The sequence below is a fragment of the Eriocheir sinensis genome, unplaced genomic scaffold (genome assembly GCF_024679095.1).
Source record: "Eriocheir sinensis breed Jianghai 21 unplaced genomic scaffold, ASM2467909v1 Scaffold594, whole genome shotgun sequence".
Lineage (NCBI taxonomy): Eukaryota > Metazoa > Arthropoda > Malacostraca > Decapoda > Varunidae > Eriocheir > Eriocheir sinensis.
The window spans coordinates 142795-168702 of record NW_026111936.1 but is presented as its reverse complement, the minus strand read 5'-3'; the positions used below and the strand labels follow the sequence as shown (position 1 = coordinate 168702).

Sequence of the window (25908 nt, the reverse complement as noted above, 5' to 3'; positions counted from 1 at the left end):
ACGATCAAAACAAAGGATCCCAAATAGCCGAAAGTCAGTCATAAGCAGCCTGAATTTACTAATTCACCCTAAAGTAACCTTACTCTGTCTTGAATGACCCTAAACTAATGTAATTCACTCCCATCTTACCTAAAACTACAGTTGAATTACCCTAAACTTGCCTTAAAATAATCCCCTAAACGTAATTCACTCCAAGGTAACCTGAATCTGACCTATCCTGACCTTACCTTAATATCCTAACCTTACCTTAACTTATCCTGACCTTACCCTTAAGTGAGGGTTTCAGGTAGGGTTTGTTTCCCGGGATCCCGGGATCCCGGACAATTTTCAAGGTTTAATAATCCCGGGATATTTTTGCAAATCCCGGGAAATCCCGAGATGAAAAATCATGAAATTAAGTATAAAAAAATAAAAAAAAGACAAATTTGACTGCAGGATAGTTGTGAACTTGTGAACTTGTGCTTCTATTTATATGTATATACAGGGTGTCCCGTGAGGAGTGTTTTGTGTGTGTGTGTGAACACTGTGAAGGAAGGACTTACTGTTTAGGTATTCTCTTGAGTATTATAAAGCAGCCATGGCACTCCCGTTACCCGTAACAGAGCCCGTATAATGAACACCATGTCTGCATATTCCACTTTGCTGTATGTATACGGCATTGAGATGAGCGTGACAGCTTAAAAAAAAAAAAAAAACAGCACACTTTCCCTCCTCGCGTGAGTGACCGAACAGTGACGGTTACCAGTAAACTGTCTGGCTGTCTGTTATTTCATCAATTCATTTTGTTAAATTATGTCAATTATTATTTTCATGTATGGAAAATTTCAGTATACATTTTCTTTTCCTTATATATCTGACAATTTTTTTTTTGTCATTTACATTTAATCATTACTGTTTTTCAGAGATTGAAAACATATTGTGTGTTGAATTTGTGTTACTTAAGATTTTTCATGAAATCCCATAGATGCTATATGAATGCAGAATATAATTTTCCTTTTGATTAATTCATTTAATTTAATTTTATGTCATTAATTATTGTTTTTATTTTATGGAAAATTGTTCGTGTTATTTATGATCTTATTATCAAAATTCCATACATGCTCGATTGCTTATTAATCATTTTAGTTTACACAGGAATGCAGAACATGTATGTTTTATTTTTTATTCATTCATTTGATTAAACTTACTGTCATTTATTGCTTTCATTTTATGGAAATTTGCTTGTGTTAAATAAGATCTTATTCTATGAGATACTTCTTAATCATTTAGTTCATATTATAAATAAAGAATGCATACGTTTAATTTTTCTTCATTTATTTTTATTAAATTTTCTGTCATTAAGTACTCTTTTCATTTCACTGGGTATACATGGAAACAAATTTTTTTTTTTTTTTTTTTTTTTTTTTTTTCTTTCTTTCTTTATCAGCGATAATGAACTATAATTCACATTGTCATTCACATTGAAATTCGGAAGCAGAAAAAAAAGAAGTAAACGCAGCATATACTAGCTCTTATTCTTATTCCTTTTACTTTGTTGAGAAACAAAGTGTATGCTGAAAATTTGGAATTAAATATTAAGTGGAATTAATAAGACAGTCAATCTACAGTAATATTTTTGCATATCTATTAATGTTAAGCACATCAAAAATCTGAACGTGAAACTAGGTATAATGTGCAATTTTAGACAATTGAAAATCCCGGGAAATCCCGGGATCCCGGGATTAGGGCTAATTTTATCCCGGAATCCCGGGACAAAGAAAAAGGTCCAAAACGACAATCCCTAGTTTCAGGACGGTACAGAAATATATTTACAATAAATTCCCAAGTATTCAACAAGTGCCTCACTAAGCAAAGAGTAGTTGGCGTTTTTTTTTGCCGAATTTGCTTATCACTCTCTTGACTGAAATGGGGGGGATATCATAGTGGACATAGAGGAGGGCAAGTCCGTTCAGGCGCTCTTGGCCAACGGTACTCCTCAAATAGGTTTGAAGCCTTTTCAATGCTGAGAAAGACCTCTCGTTGGAGACTGGAAGCGTCAACAGAGTTTTCAAGAGAATGGCGAGATTGGGGAACACGCTGGTGCTGGCGTGTGCCTGGGCTTCTTTGATAGTTTGGAAGACCAAAACAGATAATGCCCAGTGCCTTCACGAGTGTCAGGGATTCCATGTCGAGCTCGTAGAGCTTCTCCGCTTGAAGCACAGCTGCAACATCCGTTTCGAGGCCATTGAGGAGTTGCTTGAGCTGATCGAAGTGCGACAGGCACTGTGTAGTCGCCGAACCGACTCTTCAACTCAGCCAAGACGTGGTCCACGAATGGAATGTACACCGCCCGGCGGTAGCACTCCTCAGCATTCTCGCACGGAACATTTGATCGCTGGGTCTGTCGTCCACAGAGCCGTGGCACAGGGATGGTGTCATGCGATGACCCCACCTCTACCAAAAGCTCTTCCGCTTTCATGAACACATCGTGGAAATGATTCTCCACATCTGCTCTGAACTTGCCAAAAATGGTCTCGATGCCACGAATCGGGCATAGGCTGACACCAGGTCGCCATCTTTTCTCTGAAGAGTTCGGCTTGGCTTGAGAGTATGCGCCAATGTACACTCCACTACAACCAGTCCAACGAGAAAGCGGGGAACATGTATGGCGATGAGAAGGAGCCCAGCGGTGGCGTCAAGTTCTTCCTTGAGAAAAACATCAATGACAGGCAGAAATTCAACAAAAACCAGCACTGCGTCATGCCTCTCAATCCACCTGGTGGGGCACAGGGGAACAAGCTCTTCGCGCTTGGCCGAGGTAAGCTTGACAACCTCTGTGAAGCGGAGACAGTGCATATTTGAAGAATGAATGAAGTTGCACACCTCGGTCAGTGTTTGAAGAGCGATCTTCACTTCCTTGACGTCACACGGCTTCGTCAGTACTAGATTCTGCCGGTGGTCAGAGCAGTGGATTGGCTTGGCCAGGGTGTACTTCTTCATGAGTACTGCGGCACACCCTTTGAATTTTCTCATCATGGCACTTGCTCCATCGAAACCAAGTCCCCTGCACTTGGCCATGTCCAATCCGAGGTCTTCAACGGTGCGCAAAAGGAGCCAGGCTAAACCTTTACCGGTGAGGCCTGGCGTGCACAAAGGCAAGGAAGTCTTCCCTTATTTCCTGATGATAGTGGCCTGCACTAAAATTCACTTTCTGCTTGCATGTGAGGAATGAGGTCACCCCATATCCGCCCCTGGGTTACGGGTATGTGGTACGTAAGGTTGGGACCTGTTCGGGTAAGCCACGAGTGCGAATCTTTGCTTTCTATCCCCAGAGTAGTCCACTGTAAGTCAGATTATACTGCTCACTGTACCAGGAATTACCTTCTGAATAAAGCCTTGAACGTAATGACGACGCACTCTGCTCGTTTGAAAAGCTGTTATGAATGTTTGGGACAGGTTACTATGGTGGCTAGGTCATTACATACTCAAATCAGGACTAGGCTTTGGGAGACAGGTCAGGTCATTTTGTTGTAGACTTGTGATACTGGGCTGGACTGCACTGGGTACACCATCGCACGCTGAAGTTGTTGCGCACAATTTATAATGATATTTTTTAGGAGAGACGGGCTTTTTTTCATTATTGGTTCTTTTTTTTCTTGAACTGTTTACTGTAAACAAAAAGTATGTTAATGTTTATGTTGTAGTACGCTACCGGGCTCTCAAGGAGGTTTAAGACTGATTCGTCGTAGCGACAACTGACTTAATATTCTGGTACTTCAAGAGTATTTGAAGGAGCTCGTAGTTGGGGTGATGAAACGTTGTCGCTTTTTTATATTTAATTTTAACTTATTTTAACACTTTGAATAACAAAATAATATAAAATACAGAATACACTTCAATCAGACCCAGCGGGTCGTCAGGCCTCGCACACTGCCTGTTAAGGGACAAGTAACGTCCTACTTCAATACTAGTTGCAATCCTAAATGTTTCTTATTACACATACACTGAAGATATATACTCTTATAATCTAAACAATACCACTATACACAATGGACACTAGTGCGCTTTCCTTTACGGTACAACACTTCACTTTCTACTCACGACAGCGTAGATGAACACACGACACATATTGTGTCTAAAATTTAGAGGGACACGTGAGTGTCGGTCAGAAGTATTTCTAGTTCTGCCCCGAGTACTCCGAGGGAACCCCCTTATATGGGCGATTGCCTACGTCACTATACGTCATCACTACGTCATACCTATTGACTGGGTACACAAGGCTCCTGCACTGAGGGTGCACTCCTTTCCCTATGATATTGTTACATCCTCTATGGTTATAGCACATAAGAGTGAATATTCATGAGTAGTGTTATTTTACATGACTTCCGTTTACATGATTCTCGTCCTTATAGTCTTTAGCGTGGTGCTGTCGTTGGGTGAAGTGGGCGGTTTCGGGAAGCCGGCAGAGCGCCGGCTGTATGGTGGCCCGAGACGCCCCTTTTTGCTTCCTGTGTGTTTTGATAATGATTTGTTCTTCTCACTGTCGCCTCGCTGTGCTGTGTTCTTCAAATTGTTCTTAAAGTTGGATGTATTCTAACGTTCTACGTCGCTTTCGTCTTCCTTGTTTATTTGTGATGGATGTACTGGGTCAGTTGACGTTACTGCGTCTGTGTTAGTGGATGCAGCGCCCTGCGGGGCACCACATTTACACAGTTAATTGACACCGAACTTGATTTGCAGACACTACCAAACGAAGAAGAGGAGGAGGAGGACTGGGAAGAAGACGAGGAACACAGGAGGAGCCCATTGGTGAGTGTTGATTTATTTTTTCTAAAATGGTTAACGAGCAGTCAAGGAATTTTTATAATAAGGAGGGAAAGTGTGATGTTTTTTTGTAGTTTTGTCAAGTTGTTGAGGGGGAGAAGGCCCCCATTAGATAGCTTACACTATAGCTGGTCTGTTTCGTTAGGGGGGTCCATGGGCGCAAAGGGGGGATTATATACATCCATTTAGACTTTGTGGATCATTTTTAGTGGAGGTAATTCTCTCTCTCTCTCTCTCTCTCTCTCTCTCTCTCTCTCTCTCTCTCTCTCTCTCTCTCTCTCTCTCTCTCCATTATCTATCTTGGCCGCTTCCATTAAAATCTTTCTTATATTTTCTCACTCTCAGCAACAGCTTTCTCCCTCTCTGTTCCGTCCTTCTTGGCTCGGGGGCCTCTTAAACAAGGCGTCACAGTGCAGGGAGGCGTTAACATGAGCCCAGTCAGAGTGGGATGGACGCAGGAGAGGTTTGAATTTAATCTGGGTTTTGATGACACAATATTAACTATATCCTGGGATTGGTATAATAAGACACTTTTGCTTCTCACGTCAACTATGTTCTGTATTTCTGAAGGTCAAAGAGGAGGCAATCGGGTTCTAATGAGTGTTTCTTCATGTTTTGTATTGTAACATGAACCATTCTCAGGCAGTTTAAATGCTGGGGCTGACCTCATCCTTATTTAATTGAGTCAATGATAACTCTAGGTGGTGGTATAGAAGCATAATTACCGGTAAAATTATACAGAATTATAATATCTGCCAAAATTAATACGTAAAGCACATACTGCACCATAGCTATACGATATATGAGGATGATAGGTATCTATTTAGTAATGCTGTGATTACACTGTTAAAAATCTGCTGCAAGGCTTTGAGGCCTGTCACTAGTGGAGCCTGTGACCACATGTTGTCTGCAGACCCATTCATACGTTAGAGACAGACACACCAGTCGGCTGTGCTATTTGACGATGACTGAGGCCTTCACCGTCAAGGATAATGATGACTTTGTGGCGGTCTTGTGGGGTCTGCATTGCCACCAACTTGGGCATGTCTTTGGCCAGTATAGTAAGACAGTTTTGCTTCTTACATCAGCTATTTCTAAGGGCTAAAGAGGGGATCAGTTGGGTTGCAATGAGTGTTTTGTGGGGTTCCTGCAACTGAAGAAGGGTTAGGCCAGCACCAGGGTTATAAAACTACCCCTGGAAATGCCCACAATTCCTAGGAAGGCCTTGCCAGATGTGTGTTTCTTCAGGGTCATGGTACAGAGGAAGGGTCACACTACCACCAGGGCCACAAAACTACCCCTGGAAATGCCCACAACTCCTAGGAAATCCTTGACAAATGTGTGTTTCTATAGGTTCATGGTACAGAGGAAAGGTCACACTACCACCAGGGCCACAAAACTGCTCCTGGAAATGTTCAAAACTCCTACGAAAACCTTGGCAAATCTGTGTTTTTAGGTTCATGATACAGAGGAAGGATCAAACTACCATCGAGGTCACAAATCTACCCCTGGAAATAAAGAAAAAACCCATGAAAGGACAGAATTAGGATCAAACGACTTCAGTATAACCATTTCAAATAGTCTGTTTGGGTGTTGGACTCCTCTCCTATGTTATCTATTGGTAATACATGAGAGGGAAAATAAAGTGTTGGGACTGTGCAAAGTATTACGAGTTAAACCTGAGAAGTTTTGGGTCCCTCCAAAGGTCGGTTTAGGGCCGTTTACAGGGCCAATCCGAGGAGTTTGGTCCCTACAGAGTTATTCATCCCAAACTCTGTAGGGACCAGAAACTTCGGGTTAAAGGCTCCTCCATCAAAGCGAGAAAAATGAGAAAAAATCATCACTCACGCAAACCATTTCATAATATATATCAACGCATTTGTGATCAGTTTATGCCCGGTATCATAAGACACTTTTGCTTCCCACATCAGCTATTTCAAAAGGCCAAAGAGGGGGTCAGTCGGGTTCTAATGAGCGTTTCTTGAGGTTCACGGTGCGGAAGAATGGTTAAACTACCACCAGGGTCATAAAACTACTCCTGGATATACCCACAACTCCAAGGAAAGCCTTGTCAAATATATGTCTTGCGGCGAAATAATGCGACCTATGTATCATCTATTTTAGGGGGTTTATGTCATGGCAAAAATTTGGCCCGTCGCTGCTACACGGTAAAGCCATAAAATTGGCCTGTCGCTGCTACCAGGTTAATTGTATTTTGACGCTCTGACCTCACACGGCACGGCTAGTCTAGTCTCGCATTGGCTGGGCTCCTGCGTGAGGACTAAGCCTGTATTGCACCCAGCAGCACATACATGGCAAGGCTTTCGGAGGAGTCTGGGGCATTTCCAGGGGTAGTTTAATGACCCTTCTGGTAATGTGACTTCTGTACCATGATCAGAAGAAATGCACATTTGAGAAGGCTTTCGGATGAGTTTTGCATTTCCAGAGGTAGTTTAATGACCCTGGTGGTAGTGTGACCTTCTTCTGTACCATGAACCTGAAAACACACATTTGAGAAGGCTTTCGGAGGAGTTTGAGGCATTTCAGGGTAGTTTAATGACCCTGGTGGTAGTGTGACCATTCTTCTGAACCATGAACTTGCCAAAACATTCAATAAGACCTAACTGACCTCATTTTTGGCCTTTGAAATATCTGATGAGGGAGTGAGGCATCTAAGTATACCTACCTTAGTAACCTTTCTTTAGCAGCTCTTAGGATGAAGATGCTGTACGTCAGTAAGGGAGGAAAATACATTCGTTGAAGGAGATTTTATACCTTAGGGAAGTGTCTGAAGGAGTGAGCTACTCAACCCATTGTGGAGGTTAGCTTGAAGAGGTGGAGGACTTCCTCTCTCCTGTTGAGTGCCTCATGGTGTGCCTGGTAATTAAGATTATATAAATGTTCTTGTCTATCATATAGTATTTTGTTCATCCTCTCTCTCTCTCTCTCTCTCTCTCTCTCTCTCTCTCTCTCTCTCTCTCTCTCTCTCTCTCTCTCTCTCTCTCTCTCCTTAATAAATCCACTCTTTCTCCTCAATAAATCCACTCTCTCTCAATAAATCCACTCTCCTCAATAAATCTCCTCTCTCTCTCCTCAATAAATCTCCTCCCTCTCTCTCTCTCTCTCCTCAATAAATCTCCTCCCTCTCTCTCTCTCCTCAATAAATATCCTCTCTCTCTCTCTCTCTCTCCTCAATAAATCTCCTCTCTCTCTCCTCAATAAATTTCCTCTCTCTCTCTCCTCAATAAATCCTCTCCTCAATAAATCCACTCTCCTCAATAAATCCTCTCCTCTCTCTCCTCAATAAATCCTCTCATCAATAAATCCACTCTCTCCTCAATAAATCCTCGATCTCTCCTCAATAAATCCTCTCAATAAATCTCTCTCTCTCTCTCTCTCTCTCTCTCTCTCTCTCTCTCTCTCTCTCTCTCTCTCTCTCTCTCTCTCTCTCTCTCAATAAATATATATATATAATGTTGTTAAGACTCTCTCTCTCTCTCTCTCTCTCTCTCTCTCTCTCTCTCTCTCTCTCTCTCTCTCTCTCTCTCTCCTCAATAAATCCTCTCAATAAATCTCCTCTCTCTCCTCAATAAATCCTCTCCTCAATAAATCTCCTCTCTCTCCTCAATAAATCCTCTCTTCTCAATAAATCCCCTCTCTCCTCAATAAATCCTCTCTCTCCTCAATAAATTCTCTCTCTCTCTCTCTCTCTCTCTCTCTCTCTCTCTCTCTCTCTCTCTCTCTCTCTCCTCAATAAATCTCCTCTCTCTCCTCAATAAATCCTCTCTTCTCAATAAATCCTCGCTCTCTCCTCAATAAATCCTCTCTCAATAAATTCTCTCTCTCTCTCTCTCTCTCTCTCTCTCTCTCTCTCTCTCTCTCTCTCTCTCTCTCTCTCTCTCTCTCTTCAATAAATCCTCTCTTCTCAATAAATCTCCTCTCTCTCCTCAATAAATCCTCTTCTCTCTCTCTCTCTCTCTCTCTGACACGGGTTCCGGACAAAGTTCGTATAGAAAAACTTCATCTGGCAATAATTCGAAGGATAAAGTTCGTTTGCCATAAGTACGTAGTATAAAGTTCGTCATGTCAAAAGTTCGTAATGGGAAAAAATCGTAAAGGAAAAAAATCGTCAGCTTAAATGTTCGTCGTGCAAATGTTCGGTAGAAAGACGATCGTACACGTAAAAGTTTGTATGGAAAACGTTCGTATGCAAATGTTCGTACGCAACTGTTCGTACGCAAATATCCGTCAGAGATAAAGTTCGTATGGAATAGAAAAAAACTTTGTATGGCAATAATTCATATGGTAAAGTTCGTTTGATTCTAGGACCAAAGTACGCATGGAAATAGTTTGTACAGAGAGAGAGAGAGAGAAATGTGTGTGTGTGTGTGTGCATTTTTTTAACATAACTGGGGGACCAAAAGGTCTCCCCGTGGTGAAAAACTGGTCCAGTAAGAAACTTTTTAAGGTACTGGGCGACAAGATCTTTAGTCTTGAAATAATTCCTGGAGGCAGTGGCTCATCTTGTCAGTGTGTATTATTTTGCATTAATGAGGGCGGTGGCGGCAGAGTGCAAAGTTATGATGTTGGTTGTTGGTAGCGGAGGTGATGGTGGTTGTCAGCAGGGCCGGCTCTTAGCGACACCCCCATTTTTCACGGGTTTCGGACAAAAATTCGTATAGAAAAGCTTCGTGTCGCAAGTATCCATAGCAACTCAGGGCCACTTTCACAGTCGTTTTGTTTGTTTTGATCGTTACCAATGATCGCCGCTTTAGAATTTCCACTCAAAACTGGCCGATGGGGAAGTGGCGGCTGCGGGGTTAGCCCAGCCCCGCACCCTACCACACACTCTCAACACCTTGCTTCCTCTGCAGCCGCCACTACCCCATAGGCCAGTTTCACATGGAAAACTATAGCGTCGATCGGCGCCGTAGGTAACTAAAAAAAAAAACAAAACGACTGAAAGCGGCCCTTATTGCCATACAAACATGCTCACAAACTTTTTCCGTCCGTACTACTTTACACAAGAATTTTATCCCTGACGAACATTTGCGTACGGATAATTGCACATGATTTTTTTTTCTATACTAACTTTTGTCGTTACGAATATTTTACATACGTACTTTATACCATACGAATATCTGCATACGAACTTTAGCGAACGAACTTTTACTTAAGTATTTTGTCAGATGAACTTAATCCCTGATGCAAATTTGCGTACAAACTTTTGCTTACGAACAATTTCATACAAAACTTTTCCATACGAACTTTTGTCGTTACGAATAATTTACATACATACTTTATACCATACGAACTTCAGCGTACGTACTTTTTCAGACGAACTTTATCCCTTACAAACATTTGCTTACAAACAATTGTGTATGAACTTTATGCATGCGAACTATTGTTGTGTTGAATTTAGACAGTGAAGAGAATTTATTATTTCCAAAAGCATGTCAATGTTTATACAGCCTATTAATCCCTCACTTGATCTGCAGATACTGCCAGAAGAAGAAGAGGAGGAAGAGGATACAGAGGAATCAGTTGGTGAGTGTCAATAATAATTCTTTCCTGTTTCTCCTCCTCCCTTTATCGTTATACTACCTCCTCTTAATTACATCTGTTCTCTGCCTAATCCTCCCTTCATTCTCTGATCCCCTTCCTCTTCCTCCTCTCCTTTCCACAGTTGTTTCTTCTCTCCGTCTGTTGGTTCCTCCCATGGAGGTATAATGGCTGCTGGAGTCCACATCACCGGAATCTCAGCTTCCATTAATTATGTGGAGCAATATATTAGCCACACACTCTCAACCCCTCTCGCTTCCTCTGCAGCCGCCACCACCCCATAGGCCAGTTTCACATGGAAAACTATAGCATCGATCGGCGCCATTGGTAACGATCAAAACAAAGGATCCCTAAGTGCCGAAGGTCTGTCATAAGCAGCCTGAATTTACTAATTCACCCTAAAGTAACCTTACTCTGTCTTGAATGACCCTAAACTAATGTAATTCACTCCCATCTTACCTAAAACTACAGTTGAATTACCCTAAACTTGCCTTAAAATAATCCCCTAAACGTAATTCACTCCAAGGTAACCTGAATCTGACCTATCCTGACCTTACCTTAACCCATCTGATCCCAACATATTAAAACGCTTTTCAAATCTCATAATACTTTGTTGTGTTATTGCAAATGCTTTAATTAAGAATGAGAAACCATTGATTGATCAATTGTTTATATCATGAAGGCGTAATAGGCATGACTACATATGTAGTCATTGGGCCCATGTAGGAAAAACAAATTCTCTCTATGTAAAAGAATACCCCTTTTTCCAAACTACGAATATTACATTAATTTCTTATTATACTATGTAATTTAACGTGTTTAAGGTTAATACTTGGCATTTGGATACATAAAAAACTTACCTATATTCAAGGTGTATTTATTTCACAAAAAATTAGATCATAGTACATATCTTTGTGCTTATACTTATAGAGGTATCTATTTGCATGAAATCAATATTACAAAACAGTATTACCCCCACACACACAAATGAATACCCCAGAATGTAAAAGAAAATACTACAAAGAATCTAGGTGTAAATATTTCTTGTTTTCAATAACATTTTTAACCTCAAACCATGTAACAAGAGATACATAATGCAACCGTAATATGATTCCTTACAATGCTAAAGAAATATCTTAGCTCTGAATATTCCTTGCTACAAATAGTACTGTTGTCAGGAAAATATTACAAAGAAAATAATGAAAATAATATATAATGTGATACTAAGCTGCTTCCTTGTAATGATCAAAGTTCCTTCTCATTCCGAATATGATATAACATTACAACACCTGTCAGATATTTTATTTCTCATGGTACTTCTGAAAGCATTCATTTAGGTGCAAGGATTTGTTGCATTTCACACATTGAATTCTGCAGTTTCTCTTGCATACTGCGCAGCGTCGAACTGGGCAGCTTTGTGGGTAGTGATTTCGATTGTCTGTCCTTACCTCTGCAGGAACAGAGAATGATGGACCAGGTCGTGAGTCAACACTTGTTCTTGGCTTGGACTTCTTCAGCATTACAGCTACTAAGCTTCTCCGGAAGTCTTTCTGTCTTGATTCATAGTTTGTTGTTAACTGGTAGATACGCCAGCTGTATACAATTGCAATGTTTATTGCATTGATCAGCAAAGGCCAGTACCATTTTTTCCCTCGAATTGTTGGCCTATAATCTGCCAAAGCCCTGTCTACTAGATCTACTCCACCCATTCCTGCATTATAACAACCAACAACATGTGGTTGAGACACCATAACTACTCCTTTATTCTTCACCCTTCGCTTCACCTGTCTAATTGGCTCCACTCCAACAGCATTACTACAAAGGGTTACGACTGAGTTGTCATTCCATCTAACCATCTCTACATTGCCATCTGATTTGTAATCAAAAGAGCCTCTGTCAGTCTTTTTCATGTCGTTGTTTGTCTTCAGTGGGCATCCTTTCATACGATTTTCTCTTATAGTACCAGTAGCCCTGTATCCAAGATTTTTTAGGTCTGCTACCAAATCGTAGGATGTAAAAAAGTTGTCAAAGTATATGTGGTGGGAAGCTGGGTTTTCACACACTTTTAGACAGTCCATAACAGTTCGTGTCCCTAGTGGATCTTTGCATGCATTATCTGTTTTTCCTTCATATACAGCAACTTTGTATGGAAGTCCACATGAACTAGCAATTACCCAACATTTATAACCAAATCGAATTGGCTTCCCTCTAATAAACTGTTTGCATGGATGTCTCCCAAAATATGGTACCATGGACTCATCTATGCTTAGATTTTCATGTAGCACTCCAAACATGAGCAAAGACTGATTTAGTAATTCATATAATGGTTTGATTTTTGACATTTTGCTAGAGCCAAGGGACTGATTATCAGCTGCGTGAAGGACACTCTTGATCTTTTGAAAACGATTACGACTCATAGTTTCAGCAGTTGCTGGGCATGACAGATCAGGTGATTTGCTCCAATATTCTTTTTCACTTGTGCGCATGTTGTAACCAGAGAGAAGAAGCAAACCTATGAAATTGTACATTTCTTCCTCTGTTATTTGAAAATCTGGCATGTTCTTGTCTCTGTTAGCATATTTATTAGTCTCGCAAACCAGATGATCAAGCATATTCTGAAATACTTTAACAAAAACTGTCCACTCAGAAGCCCCAGCAAGACTAGGGGATTTTCCTAGAAGCAACTGTTTTGCACTTTCATGCTTGTCTTCATGTAGATCAATCCTAGGAGATATGTGGCTCCTTTTCCATTTTGGCAGACTGCTTTTCTGCTTTTTCCTTGATGTATTAGGAGGAAATTCCTCATCAGATTCCTCATATATCACATCAACTTCACCTGCAACTTCTTCTGGCATCAATGCTTTATCTTCTAAATTTTCATCATCAAGCTGTTCTACATCACTGCCTTCACCCCCAGCTGGTGGACCAGTAATTAAGATATCAGCATCTCCTTTTATATTCTCAACAGCATCAATGGCATCTCTCAGGAATCTGTAGGAAGTAACTTTTTGTCCATAAAACCTTCCGGTCTCCATGCTACACTCCTGAAAAAAGTAAAATAAATACATCAGATACACTGAAGTGGTGGCACATATTTAGAATCATCTCAGAAAATAGTAAAATATTATAAGTAATATGTATTTGTATAAAGAAAGCCAAATAAGAGGGGGAATAGGCTACCAAAGTTCAGCAACTGATGGCAACATGAGTGAATATGTTATTGTCGGCCTGGGACCAATGACTACATTTGTAGTCAATCATTTTTTTACTTACCTCAAGTGCAGAAAATAGAAAGACTAATTTAGGAAAGTCTTGTATGTGCTTCCACTGACATCCAAGAAGAGAGTGATGAAGTGACACCTCCCTCACGGCTCTCACTGGGACACTGTGAAGGCTGGAATAGGAAGTGGTGGAATACCGCAGAAAACTTAAAAATTGTAATTTTTCTAACAACTGCGAAATGCAGGGATACCTCGTAAAAAGTACCACTCGTGCAATTATAAGTTTTAGAGGAGTTAGATATCTGACTCATAACCCTGAAACAGTAAATGGATATCAATTTTACAAATGGGAGGATTCTAAATATCATGACTACATATGTAGTCATTGGGAAAGTATGGGTATCCTAACCTTACCTTAACTTATCCTGACCTTACCCTTAAGTGAGGGTTTCAGGACGGTACAGAAATATATTTACAATAAATTCCCAAGTATTCAACAAGTGCCTCACTAAGCAAAGAGTAGTTGGCGTTTTTTTTCGCCGAATTTGCTTATCACTCTCTTGACTGAAATGGGGGGGATATCATAGTGGACATAGAGGAGGGCAAGTCCGTTCAGGCGCTCTTGGCCAACGGTACTCCTCAAATAGGTTTTAAGCCTTTTCAATGCTGAGAAAGACCTCTCGTTGGAGACTGGAAGCGTCAACAGAGTTTTCAAGAGAATGGCGAGATTGGGGAACACGCTGGTGCTGGCGTGTGCCTGGGCTTCTTTGATAGTTTGGAAGACCAAAACAGATAATGCCCAGTGCCTTCACGAGTGTCAGGGATTCCATGTCGAGCTCGTAGAGCTTCTCCGCTTGAAGCACAGCTGCAACATCCGTTTCGAGGCCATTGAGGAGTTGCTTGAGCTGATCGAAGTGCGACAGGCACTGTGTAGTCGCTGAACCGACTCTTCAACTCAGCCAAGACGTGGTCCACGAATGGAATGTACACCGCCCGGCGGTAGCACTCCTCAGCATTCTCGCACGGAACATTTGATCGCTGGGTCTGTCGTCCACAGAGTCGTGGCACAGGGATGGTGTCATGCGATGACCCCACCTCTACCAAAAGCTCTTCCGCTTTCATGAACACATCGTGGAAATGATTCTCCACATCTGCTCTGAACTTGCCAAAAATGGTCTCGATGCCACGAATCGGGCATAGGCTGACACCAGGTCGCCATCTTTTCTCTGAAGAGTTCGGCTTGGCTTGAGAGTATGCGCCAATGTACACTCCACTACAACCAGTCCAACGAGAAAGCGGGGAACATGTATGGCGATGAGAAGGAGCCCAGCGGTGGCGTCAAGTTCTTCCTCGAGAAAAACAGCGATGACAGGCAGAAATTCAACAAAAACCAGCACTGCGTCATGCCTCTCAATCCACCTGGTGGGGCACAGGGGAACAAGCTCTTCGCGCTTGGCCGAGGTAAGCTTGACAACCTCTGTGAAGCGGAGACAGTGCATATTTGAAGAATGAACGAAGTTGCACACCTCGGTCAGTGTTTGAAGAGCGATCTTCACTTCCTTGACGTCACACGGCTTCGTCAGTACTAGATTCTGCCGGTGGTCAGAGCAGTGGATCGGCTTGGCCAGGGTGTACTTCTTCATGAGTACTGCGGCACACCCTTTGAATTTTCCCATCATGGCACTTGCTCCATCGAAACCAAGTCCCCTGCACTTGGCCATGTCCAATCCGAGGTCTTCAACGGTGCGCAAAAGGAGCCAGGCTAAACCTTTACCGGTGAGGCCTGGCGTGCACAAAGGCAAGGAAGTCTTCCCTTATTTCCTGATGATAGTGGCCTGCACTAAAATTCACTTTCTGCTTGCATGTGAGGAATGAGGTCACCCCGTATCCACCCCTGGGTTACGGGTATGTGGTACGTAACGTTGGGACCTGTTCGGGTAAGCCACGAGTGCGAATCTTTGCTTTCTATCCCCAGAGTAGTCCACTGTAAGTCAGATTATACTGCTCACTGTACCAGGAATTACCTTCTGAATAAAGCCTTGAACGTAATGACGACGCACTCTGCTCGTTTGAAAAGCTGTTATGAATGTTTGGGACAGGTTACTATGGTGGCTAGGTCATTACATACTCAAATCAGGACTAGGTTTTGGGAGACAGGTCAGGTCATTTTGTTGTAGACTTGTGATACTGGGCTGGACTGCACTGGGTACACCATCGCACGCTGAAGTTGTTGCGCACAATTTATAATGATATTTTTTTGGAGTGACAGGCTTTTTTTCATTATTGGTTCCTTTTTTTTTCTTGAACTGTTTACTGTAAACAAAAGTATGTTAATGTTTATGTTGTAGTACGCTACCGGGCTCTCAAGGAGGTTTAAGACTGATTCGTCGTAGCGACAACTGACTTAATATTCTGGTACTTCAAGAGTATTTGAAGGAGCTCGTAGTTGGGGTGATGAAACGTTGTCGCTTTTTTATATTTAATTTTAACTTATTTTAACACTTTGAATAACAAAATAATATAAAATACAGAATACACTTCAATCAGACCCAGCGGGTCGTCAGGCCTCGCACACTGCCTGTTAAGGGACAAGTAACGTCCTACTTCAATACTAGTTGCAATCCTAAATATTTCTTATTACACATACACTGAAGATATATACTCTTATAATCTAAACAATACCACTATACACAATGGACACTAGTGCGCTTTCCTTTACGGTACAACACTTCACTTTCTACTCACGACAGCGTAGATGAACACACGACACATATTGTGTCTAAAATTTAGAGGGACACGTGAGTGTCGGTCAGAAGTATTTCTAGTTCTGCCCCGAGTACTCCGAGGGAACCCCCTTATATGGGCGATTGCCTACGTCACTATACGTCATCACTACGTCATACCTATTGACTGGGTACACAAGGCTCCTGCACTGAGGGTGCACTCCTTTCCCTATGATATTGTTACATCCTCTATGGTTATAGCACATAAGAGTGAATATTCATGAGTAGTGTTATTTTACATGACTTCCGTTTACATGATTCTCGTCCTTATAGTCTTTAGCGTGGTGCTGTCGTTGGGTGAAGTGGGCGGTTTCGGGAAGCCGGCAGAGCGCCGGCTGTATGGTGGCCCGAGACGCCCCTTTTTGCTTCCTGTGTGTTTTGATAATGATTTGTTCTTCTCACTGTCGCCTCGCTGTGCTGTGTTCTTCAAATTGTTCTTAAAGTTGGATGTATTCTAACGTTCTACGTCGCTTTCGTCTTCCTTGTTTATTTGTGATGGATGTACTGGGTCAGTTGACGTTACTGCGTCTGTGTTAGTGGATGCAGCGCCCTGCGGGGCACCACATTTACACAGTTAATTGACACCGAACTTGATTTGCAGACACTACCAAACGAAGAAGAGGAGGAGGAGGACTGGGAAGAAGACGAGGAACACAGGAGGAGCCCATTGGTGAGTGTTGATTTATTTTTTCTAAAATGGTTAACGAGCAGTCAAGGAATTTTTATAATAAGGAGGGAAAGTGTGATGTTTTTTTGTAGTTTTGTCAAGTTGTTGAGGGGGAGAAGGCCCCCATTAGATAGCTTACACTATAGCTGGTCTGTTTCGTTAGGGGGGTCCATGGGCGCAAAGGGGGGATTATATACATCCATTTAGACTTTGTGGATCATTTTTAGTGGAGGTAATTCTCTCTCTCTCTCTCTCTCTCTCTCTCTCTCTCTCTCTCTCTCCATTATCTATCTTGGCCGCTTCCATTAAAATCTTTCTTATATTTTCTCACTCTCAGCAACAGCTTTCTCCTCTCTGTTCCGTCCTTCTTGGCTCAGGGGCCTCTTAAACAAGGCGTCACTGTTCAGGGAGGCGTTAACATGAGCCCAGTCAGAGTGGGATGGACGCAGGAGAGGTTTGAATTTAATCTGGGTTTTGATGACACAATATTAACTATATCCTCGGATTGGTATAATAAGACACTTTTGCTTCTCACGTCAACTATGTTCTGTATTTCTGAAGGTCAAAGAGGAGGCAATCGGGTTCTAATGAGTGTTTCTTCATGTTTTGTATTGTAACATGAACCATTCTCAGGCAGTTTAAATGCTGGGGCTGACCTCATCCTTATTTAATTGAGTCAATGATAACTCTAGGTGGTGGTATAGAAGCATAATTACCGGTAAAATTATACAGAATTATAATATCTGCCAAAATTAATACGTAAAGCACATACTGCACCATAGCTATACGATATATGAGGATGATAGGTATCTATTTAGTAATGCTGTGATTACACTGTTAAAAATCTGCTGCAAGGCTTTGAGGCCTGTCACTAGTGGAGCCTGTGACCACATGTTGTCTGCAGACCCATTCATACGTTAGAGACAGACACACCAGTCGGCTGTGCTATTTGACGATGACTGAGGCCTTCACCGTCAAGGATAATGATGACTTTGTGGCGGTCTTGTGGGGTCTGCATTGCCACCAACTTGGGCATGTCTTTGGCCAGTATAGTAAGACAGTTTTGCTTCTTACATCAGCTATTTCTAAGGGCTAAAGAGGGGATCAGTTGGGTTGCAATGAGTGTTTTGTGGGGTTCCTGCAACTGAAGAAGGGTTAGGCCAGCACCAGGGTTATAAAACTACCCCTGGAAATGCCCACAATTCCTAGGAAGGCCTTGCCAGATGTGTGTTTCATCAGGGTCATGGTACAGAGGAAGGGTCACACTACCACCAGGGCCACAAAACTACCCCTGGAAATGCCCACAACTCCTAGGAAATCCTTGACAAATGTGTGTTTCTATAGGTTCATGGTACAGAGGAAAGGTCACACTACCACCAGGGCCACAAAACTGCTCCTGGAAATGTTCAAAACTCCTACGAAAACCTTGGCAAATCTGTGTTTTTAGGTTCATGATACAGAGGAAGGATCAAACTACCATCGAGGTCACAAATCTACCCCTGGAAATAAAGAAAAACCCATGAAAGGACAGAATTAGGATCAAACGACTTCAGTATAACCATTTCAAATAGTCTGTTTGGGTGTTGGATTCCCTCCCTCTCCTATGTTATCTATTGGTAATACATGAGAGGGAAAAATAAGTGTTGGGACTGTGCAAAGTATTACGAGTTAAACCCGAGAAGTTTTGGGTCCCTCCAAAGGTCGGTTTAGGGGCCGTTTTACAGGGCCAATCCGAGGAGTTTTGGGTCCCTACAGAGTTATTCATCCCAAACTCTGTAGGGACCAGAAACTTCTCGGGTTAAAGGCTCCTCCATCAAAGCGAGAAAAATGAGAAAAAATCATCACTCACGCAAACCATTTCATAATATATATCAACGCATTTGTGATCAGTTTATGCCCGGTATCATAAGACACTTTTGCTTCCCACATCAGCTATTTCAAAAGGCCAAAGAGGGGGTCAGTCGGGTTCTAATGAGTGTTTCTTGAGGTTCACGGTGCGGAAGAATGGTTAAACTACCACCAGGGTCATAAAACTACTCCTGGATATACCCACAACTCCGAGGAAAGCCTTGTCAAATATATGTCTTATAATGCGACCTTATGTATCATCTATTTTAGGGGGTTTATGTCATGGCAAAAATTTGGCCCGTCGCTGCTACACGGTAAAGCCATAAAATTGGCCTGTCGCTGCTACCAGGTTAATTGTATTTTGACGCTCTGACCTCACACGGCACGGCTAGTCTAGTCTCGCATTGGCTGGGCTCCTGCGTGAGGACTAAGCCTGTATTGCACCCAGCAGCACATACATGGCAAGGCTTTCGGAGGAGTCTGGGGCATTTCCAGGGGTAGTTTAATGACCCTTCTGGTAATGTGACTTCTGTACCATGATCAGAAGAAATGCACATTTGAGAAGGCTTTCGGATGAGTTTTGCGCATTTCCAGAGGTAGTTTAATGACCCTGGTGGTAGTGTGACCCTTCTTCTGTACCATGAACCTGAAAAACACACATTTGAGAAGGCTTTCGAATGAGTTTTGCGCATTTCCAGGGGTAGTTTAATGACCCTGGTGGTAGTGTGACCATTCTTCTGAACCATGAACTTGCCAAAACATTCAATAAGACTTAACTGACCTCATTTTTGGCCTTTGGAAATATCTGATGTGAGGGAGTGAGGCATCTAAGTATACCTACCTTAGTAACCTTTCTTTAGCAGCTCTTAGGATGAAGATTCTGTACGTCAGTAAGGGAGGAAAATACATTCGTTGAAGGAGATTTTATACCTTAGGGAAGTGTCTGAAGGAGTGAGCTACTTAACCCATTGCGGAGGTTAGCTTGAAGAGGTGGAGGACTTCCTCTCTCCTGTTGAGTGCCTCATGGTGTGCCTGGTAATTAAGATTATATAAATGTTCTTATTTATCATATAGTATTTTGTTCATCCTCTCTCTCTCTCTCTCTCTCTCTCTCTCTCTCTCTCTCTCTCTCTCTCTCTCTCTCTCTCTCTCTCCTCAATAAATCTTCTCTCTCTCATCAATAAATCCTCTCCTCAAATACTCCTCTCGTCAATAATTTCTCTCTCTCTCTCTCTCTCTCTCTCTCTCTCTCTCTCCTCAATAAATACTCTCAATAAATCTCCTCTCTCTCCTCAATAAATCCTCTTCTCAATAAATCCCCTCTCCTCAATAAATCCTCTCTCCTCAATAAATTCTCTCTCTCTCTCTCTCTCTCTCTCTCTCTCTCTCTCTCTCTCTCTCTCTCTCTCTCTCTCTCTCTCTCTCTCCTCAATAAATCCTCTCAATAAATCTCTCTCTCTCTCCTCAATAAATCCTCTCTCTCTCCTCAATAAATCCACTCTCTCCTCAATAAATCCCCTCTCTCTCTCTCTCCTCAATAAATCCTCTTAATAAATCCCCCCTCTCTCTCCTCAATAAATCCTCTCTCTCTCTCTCTCTCCTCAATAAATCCTTTCTCTCTCAATAAATCTCTCTCTCTCTCTCTCTCTCTCTCTCTCTCTCTCTCTCTCTCTCTCTCTCTCTCTCTATATATATATATATATCCTCAATAAATCCCCTCTCTCCCACCGCAATAAATCCTCTCTCTCTCTCTCTCTCTCTCTCTCTCTCTCTCTCTCTCTCTCTCTCTCTCTCTCTCTCTCTCTCTCTCTCTCTCCTCAATAAATCCTCTCAATAAATCTCCTCTCTCTCCTCAATAAATCCTCTCTTCTCAATAAATCCCCTCTCTCCTCAATAAATCCTCTCTCTCCAATAAATTCTCTCTTCTCAATAAATCCCCTCTCTCCTCAATAAATCCTCTCTCTCTCTCTCTCTCTCTCTCTCTCTCTCTCTCTCTCTCTCTCTCTCTCTCTCTCTCTCTCTCTCTCTCTCCTCAATAAATCCTCTCTTCTCAATAAATCCCCTCCTCAATAAATCCTCTCTCTCAATAAATCTCTCTCTCTCTCTCTCTCTCTCTCTCTCTCTCTCTCTCTCTCTCTCTCTCTCTCTCTCTCTCTCAATCTCTCTCTCTCTCTCTCTCTCTCCTCAATAAATCATCGCTCTCTCCTCAATAAATCCTCTCTCTCTCTCTCTCTCTCTCTCCTCAATAAATCCTCTCAATAAATCTCCTCTCTCTCCTCAATAAATCCTCTCCTCTCTCTCCTCAATAGATCCTCTCCTCAATAAATCCCCTCTCTCTCTCCTCAATAAATCCTCTCTCTCTCTCTCTCTCTCTCTCTCTCTCTCTCTCTCTCTCTCTCTCTCTCTCTCTCTCTCTCTCTCTCTCTCTCTATATATATATATATATATCCTCAATAAATCCCCTCTCTCCTCAATAAATCCTCTCTTCTCTCTCTCTCTCTCTCTCTCTCTCTCTCTCTCTCTCTCTCTCTCTCTCTCTCTCTCTCTCTCTCTCCTCAATAAATCCTCTCAATAAATCTCCTCTCTCTCCTCAATAAATCCTCTCTCCTCAATAAATCCTCTCTTCTCAATAAATCCCCTCTCTCCTCAATAAATCCCCTCTCTCCTCAATAAATCCCCTCTCTCTCACCAAAAAAAATACACTCTCTCTCTCTCTCTCTCTCTCTCTCTCTCTCTCTCTCTCTCTCTCTCTCTCTCTCCTCAATAAATCTCCTCTCTCTCCTCAATAAATCCTCTCTTCTCAATAAATCCCCTCCTCAATAAATCCTCTCTCAATAAATTCTCTCTCTCTCTCTCTCTCTCTCTCTCTCTCTCTCTCTCTCTCTCTCTCTCTTCAATAAATCCTCTCTCTTCTCAATAAATCCCCTCTCTCTCTCCTCAATAAATCCCCTCTCTCTCTCTCTCTCTCTCTCTCTCTCTCTCTCTCTCTCTCTCTCTCTCTCTCTCTGACACGGGTTCCGGACAAAAGTTCGTATAGAAAAACTTCATCTGGCAATAATTCGAAGGATAAAGTTCGTTTGCCATAAGTACGTAGAGTATAAAGTTCGTCATGTCAAAAGTTCGTAATGGGAAAAAATCGTAAAGGAAAAAAATCGTAAGCTTAAATGTTCGTCGTGCAAATGTTCGGTAGAAAGACGATCGTACACGTAAAAGTTTGTATGGAAAACGTTCGTATGCAAATGTTCGTACGCAACTGTTCGTACGCAAATATCCGTCAGAGATAAAGTTCGTATGGAATAGAAAAAAACTTTGTATGGCAATAATTCGTATGGTAAAGTTCGTTTGATTCTAGGACCAAAGTACGCATGGAAATAGTTTGTACAGAGAGAGAGAGAGAGAGAGAAATGTGTGTGTGTGTGCATTTTTTTAACATAACTGGGGGACCAAAAGGTCTCCCCGTGGTGAAAAACTGGTCCAGTAAGAAACTTTTTAAGGTACTGGGCGACAAGATCTTTAGTCTTGAAATAATTCCTGGAGGCAGTGGCTCATCTTGTCAGTGTGTATTATTTTGCGTTAATGAGGGCGGTGGCGGCAGAGTGCAAAGTTATGATGTTGGTTGTTGGTAGCGGAGGTGATGGTGGTTGTCAGCAGGGTCGGCTCTTAGCGACACCCCCATTTTTCATGGGTTTCGGACAAAAATTCGTATAGAAAAGCTTCGTGTCGCAAGTATCCATAGCAACTCAGGGCCGCTTTCACAGTCGTTTTGTTTGTTTTGATCGTTACCAATGATCGCCGCTTTAGAATTTCCACTCAAAACTGGCCGATGGGGAAGTGGCGGCTGCGGGGTTAGCCCAGCCCCGCACCCTACCACACACTCTCAACACCTTGCTTCCTCTGCAGCCGCCACTACCCCATAGGCCAGTTTCACATGGAAAACTATAGCGTCGATCGGCGCCGTAGGTAACGATCAAAACAAACAAAACGACTGTGAAAGCGGCCCTTATTGCCATACAAACATGCTCACAAACTTTTTCCGTCCGTACTACTTTACACACAAGAATTTTAGCGCTGACGAACATTTGCGTACGGATAATTGCACATGATTTTTTTTTCTATACTAACTTTTGTCGTTACGAATATTTTACATACGTACTTTATACCATACGAATATCTGCATACGAACTTTAGCGAACGAACTTTTACTTAAGTATTTTTGTCAGATGAACTTAATCCCTGATGCAAATTTGCGTACAAACTTTTTGCTTACGAACAATTTCATACAAAACTTTTCCATACGAACTTTTGTCGTTACGAATAATTTACATACATACTTTATACCATACGAACTTCAGCGTACGTACTTTTTTTCAGACGAACTTTATCCCTTACAAACATTTGCTTACAAACAATTGTGTATGAACTTTATGCATGCGAACTATTGTTGTGTTGAATTTAGACAGTGAAGAGAATTTATTATTTCCAAAAGCATGTTAATGTTTATACAGCCTATTAATCCCTCACTTGATCTGCAGATACTGCCAGAAGAAGAAGAGGAGGAGGAAGAGGATACAGAGGAATCAGTTGGTGAGTGTCAATAATAATTCTTTCCTGTTTCTCCTCCTCCCTTTATCGTTATACTACCTCCTCTTAATTACATCTGTTCTCTGCCTAATCCTCCCTTCATTCTCTGATCACCTTCATCTTCCTCCTCTCCTTTCCACAGTTGTTTCTTCTCTCCGTCTGTTGGTTCCTCCCATGGAGGTATAATGGCTGCTGGAGTCCACATCACCGGAATCTCAGCTTCCATTAATTATGTGGAGCAATATATTAGCCACACACTCTCAACCCCTCTCGCTTCCTCTGCAGCCGCCACCCATAGGCCAGTTTCACATGGAAAACTATAGCATCGATCGGCGCCATTGGTAACGATCAAAACAAAGGATCCCTAAGTGCCGAAAGTCTGTCATAAGCAGCCTGAATTTACTAATTCACCCTAAAGTAACCTTACTCTGTCTTGAATGACCCTAAACTAATGTAATTCACTCCCATCTTACCTAAAACTACAGTTGAATTACCCTAAACTTGCCTTAAAATAATCCCCTAAACGTAATTCACTCCAAGGTAACCTGAATCTGACCTATCCTGACCTTACCTTAATATCCTAACCTTACCTTAACTTATCCTGACCTTACCCTTAAGTGAGGGTTTCAGGACGGTACAGAAATATATTTACAATAAATTCCCAAGTATTCAACAAGTGCCTCACTAAGCAAAGAGTAGTTGGCGTTTTTTTTCGCCGAATTTGCTTATCACTCTCTTGACTGAAATGGGGGGGATATCATAGTGGACATAGAGGAGGGCAAGTCCGTTCAGGCGCTCTTGGCCAACGGTACTCCTCAAATAGGTTTTAAGCCTTTTCAATGCTGAGAAAGACCTCTCGTTGGAGACTGGAAGCGTCAACAGAGTTTTCAAGAGAATGGCGAGATTGGGGAACACGCTGGTGCTGGCGTGTGCCTGGGCTTCTTTGATAGTTTGGAAGACCAAAACAGATAATGCCCAGTGCCTTCACGAGTGTCAGGGATTCCATGTCGAGCTCGTAGAGCTTCTCCGCTTGAAGCACAGCTGCAACATCCGTTTCGAGGCCATTGAGGAGTTGCTTGAGCTGATCGAAGTGCGACAGGCACTGTGTAGTCGCCGAACCGACTCTTCAACTCAGCCAAGACGTGGTCCACGAATGGAATGTACACCGCCCGGCGGTAGCACTCCTCAGCATTCTCGCACGGAACATTTGATCGCTGGGTCTGTCGTCCACAGAGTCGTGGCACAGGGATGGTGTCATGCGATGACCCCACCTCTACCAAAAGCTCTTCCGCTTTCATGAACACATCGTGGAAATGATTCTCCACATCTGCTCTGAACTTGCCAAAAATGGTCTCGATGCCACGAATCGGGCATAGGCTGACACCAGGTCGCCATCTTTTCTCTGAAGAGTTCGGCTTGGCTTGAGAGTATGCGCCAATGTACACTCCACTACAACCAGTCCAACGAGAAAGCGGGGAACATGTATGGCGATGAGAAGGAGCCCAGCGGTGGCGTCAAGTTCTTCCTTGAGAAAAACATCAATGACAGGCAGAAATTCAACAAAAACCAGCACTGCGTCATGCCTCTCAATCCACCTGGTGGGGCACAGGGGAACAAGCTCTTCGCGCTTGGCCGAGGTAAGCTTGACAACCTCTGTGAAGCGGAGACAGTGCATATTTGAAGAATGAATGAAGTTGCACACCTCGGTCAGTGTTTGAAGAGCGATCTTCACTTCCTTGACGTCACACGGCTTCGTCAGTACTAGATTCTGCCGGTGGTCAGAGCAGTGGATTGGCTTGGCCAGGTGTACTTCTTCATGAGTACTGCGGCACACCCTTTGAATTTTCCCATCATGGCACTTGCTCCATCGAAACCAAGTCCCTGCACTTGGCCATGTCCAATCCGAGGTCTTCAACGGTGCGCAAAAGGCCAGGCTAAACCTTTACCGGTGAGGCCTGGCGTGCACAAAGGCAAGGAAGTCTTCCCTTATTTCCTGATGATAGTGGCCTGCACTAAAATTCACTTTCTGCTTGCATGTGAGGAATGAGGTCACCCCATATCCACCCCTGGGTTACGGGTATGTGGTACGTAACGTTGGGACCTGTTCGGGTAAGCCACGAGTGCGGATCTTTGCTTTCTATCCCCAGAGTAGTCCACTGTAAGTCAGATTATACTGCTCACTGTACCAGGAATTACCTTCTGAATAAAGCCTTGAACGTAATGACGACGCACTCTGCTCGTTTGAAAAGCTGTTATGAATGTTTGGGACAGGTTACTATGGTGGCTAGGTCATTACATACTCAAATCAGGACTAGGTTTTGGGAGACAGGTCAGGTCATTTTGTTGTAGACTTGTGATACTGGGCTGGACTGCACTGGGTACACCATCGCACGCTGAAGTTGTTGCGCACAATTTATAATGATATTTTTTTGGAGTGACAGGC

The 25908-nt window shown here is 42.5% G+C and overlaps 2 protein-coding genes and 1 long non-coding RNA gene across 14 annotated transcripts in view; 2 read left to right on the top strand and 1 right to left on the bottom strand.

Moving 5' to 3' along the window:
• LOC126993269 (uncharacterized) overlaps positions 1-25908 on the top strand; it is a 61880-nt gene that overhangs the window by 28008 nt on the left and 7964 nt on the right. For 4 of the 10 annotated variants that reach the window (XM_050852229.1, XM_050852232.1, XM_050852224.1 and 1 more), the window contains 3 exons: positions 4720-4788; positions 16971-17039; positions 23417-23468. The exons of 1 other annotated variant lie outside the window; for it this stretch is intronic. In XM_050852229.1, coding sequence (XP_050708186.1) covers positions 4720-4788; positions 16971-17039; positions 23417-23468 — 190 coding nt within the window. Of the gene's footprint in view, positions 1-4719; positions 4789-10301; positions 10351-16970; positions 17040-23416; positions 23469-25908 lie in introns of all 10 variants that reach the window. 5 more of the 10 variants (XM_050852228.1, XM_050852230.1, XR_007747575.1 and 2 more) reach the window with 4 other exon arrangements.
• LOC126993272 (uncharacterized) lies at positions 44-3878 on the top strand. Its single transcript, XR_007747579.1, has 2 exons — positions 44-286; positions 1791-3878. It is a non-coding gene; the product is annotated as an uncharacterized LOC126993272 (long non-coding RNA).
• Positions 2664-25908, bottom strand: LOC126993271 (SCAN domain-containing protein 3-like). Of its 3 annotated transcripts, XR_007747578.1 has the most exons (3): positions 25406-25908; positions 15062-15369; positions 2664-2811 (listed from the first exon to the last, which is right to left on the bottom strand). XR_007747578.1 is itself a non-coding variant. In XM_050852233.1 (2 exons), exon 2 carries the CDS (start codon positions 15305-15307, stop codon positions 14705-14707), a length of 603 nt encoding a protein of 200 aa, XP_050708190.1. In that variant the 5' UTR covers positions 15308-15369; positions 25406-25908; the 3' UTR covers positions 13996-14704. The 3 variants fall into 3 exon arrangements, 2 of the variants coding, with proteins under 2 accessions (XP_050708190.1, XP_050708191.1); XM_050852233.1 differs by lacking the exon at positions 2664-2811 and having other exon boundaries at positions 13996-15369; XM_050852234.1 differs by lacking the exon at positions 2664-2811 and having other exon boundaries at positions 13996-15515; positions 25567-25908.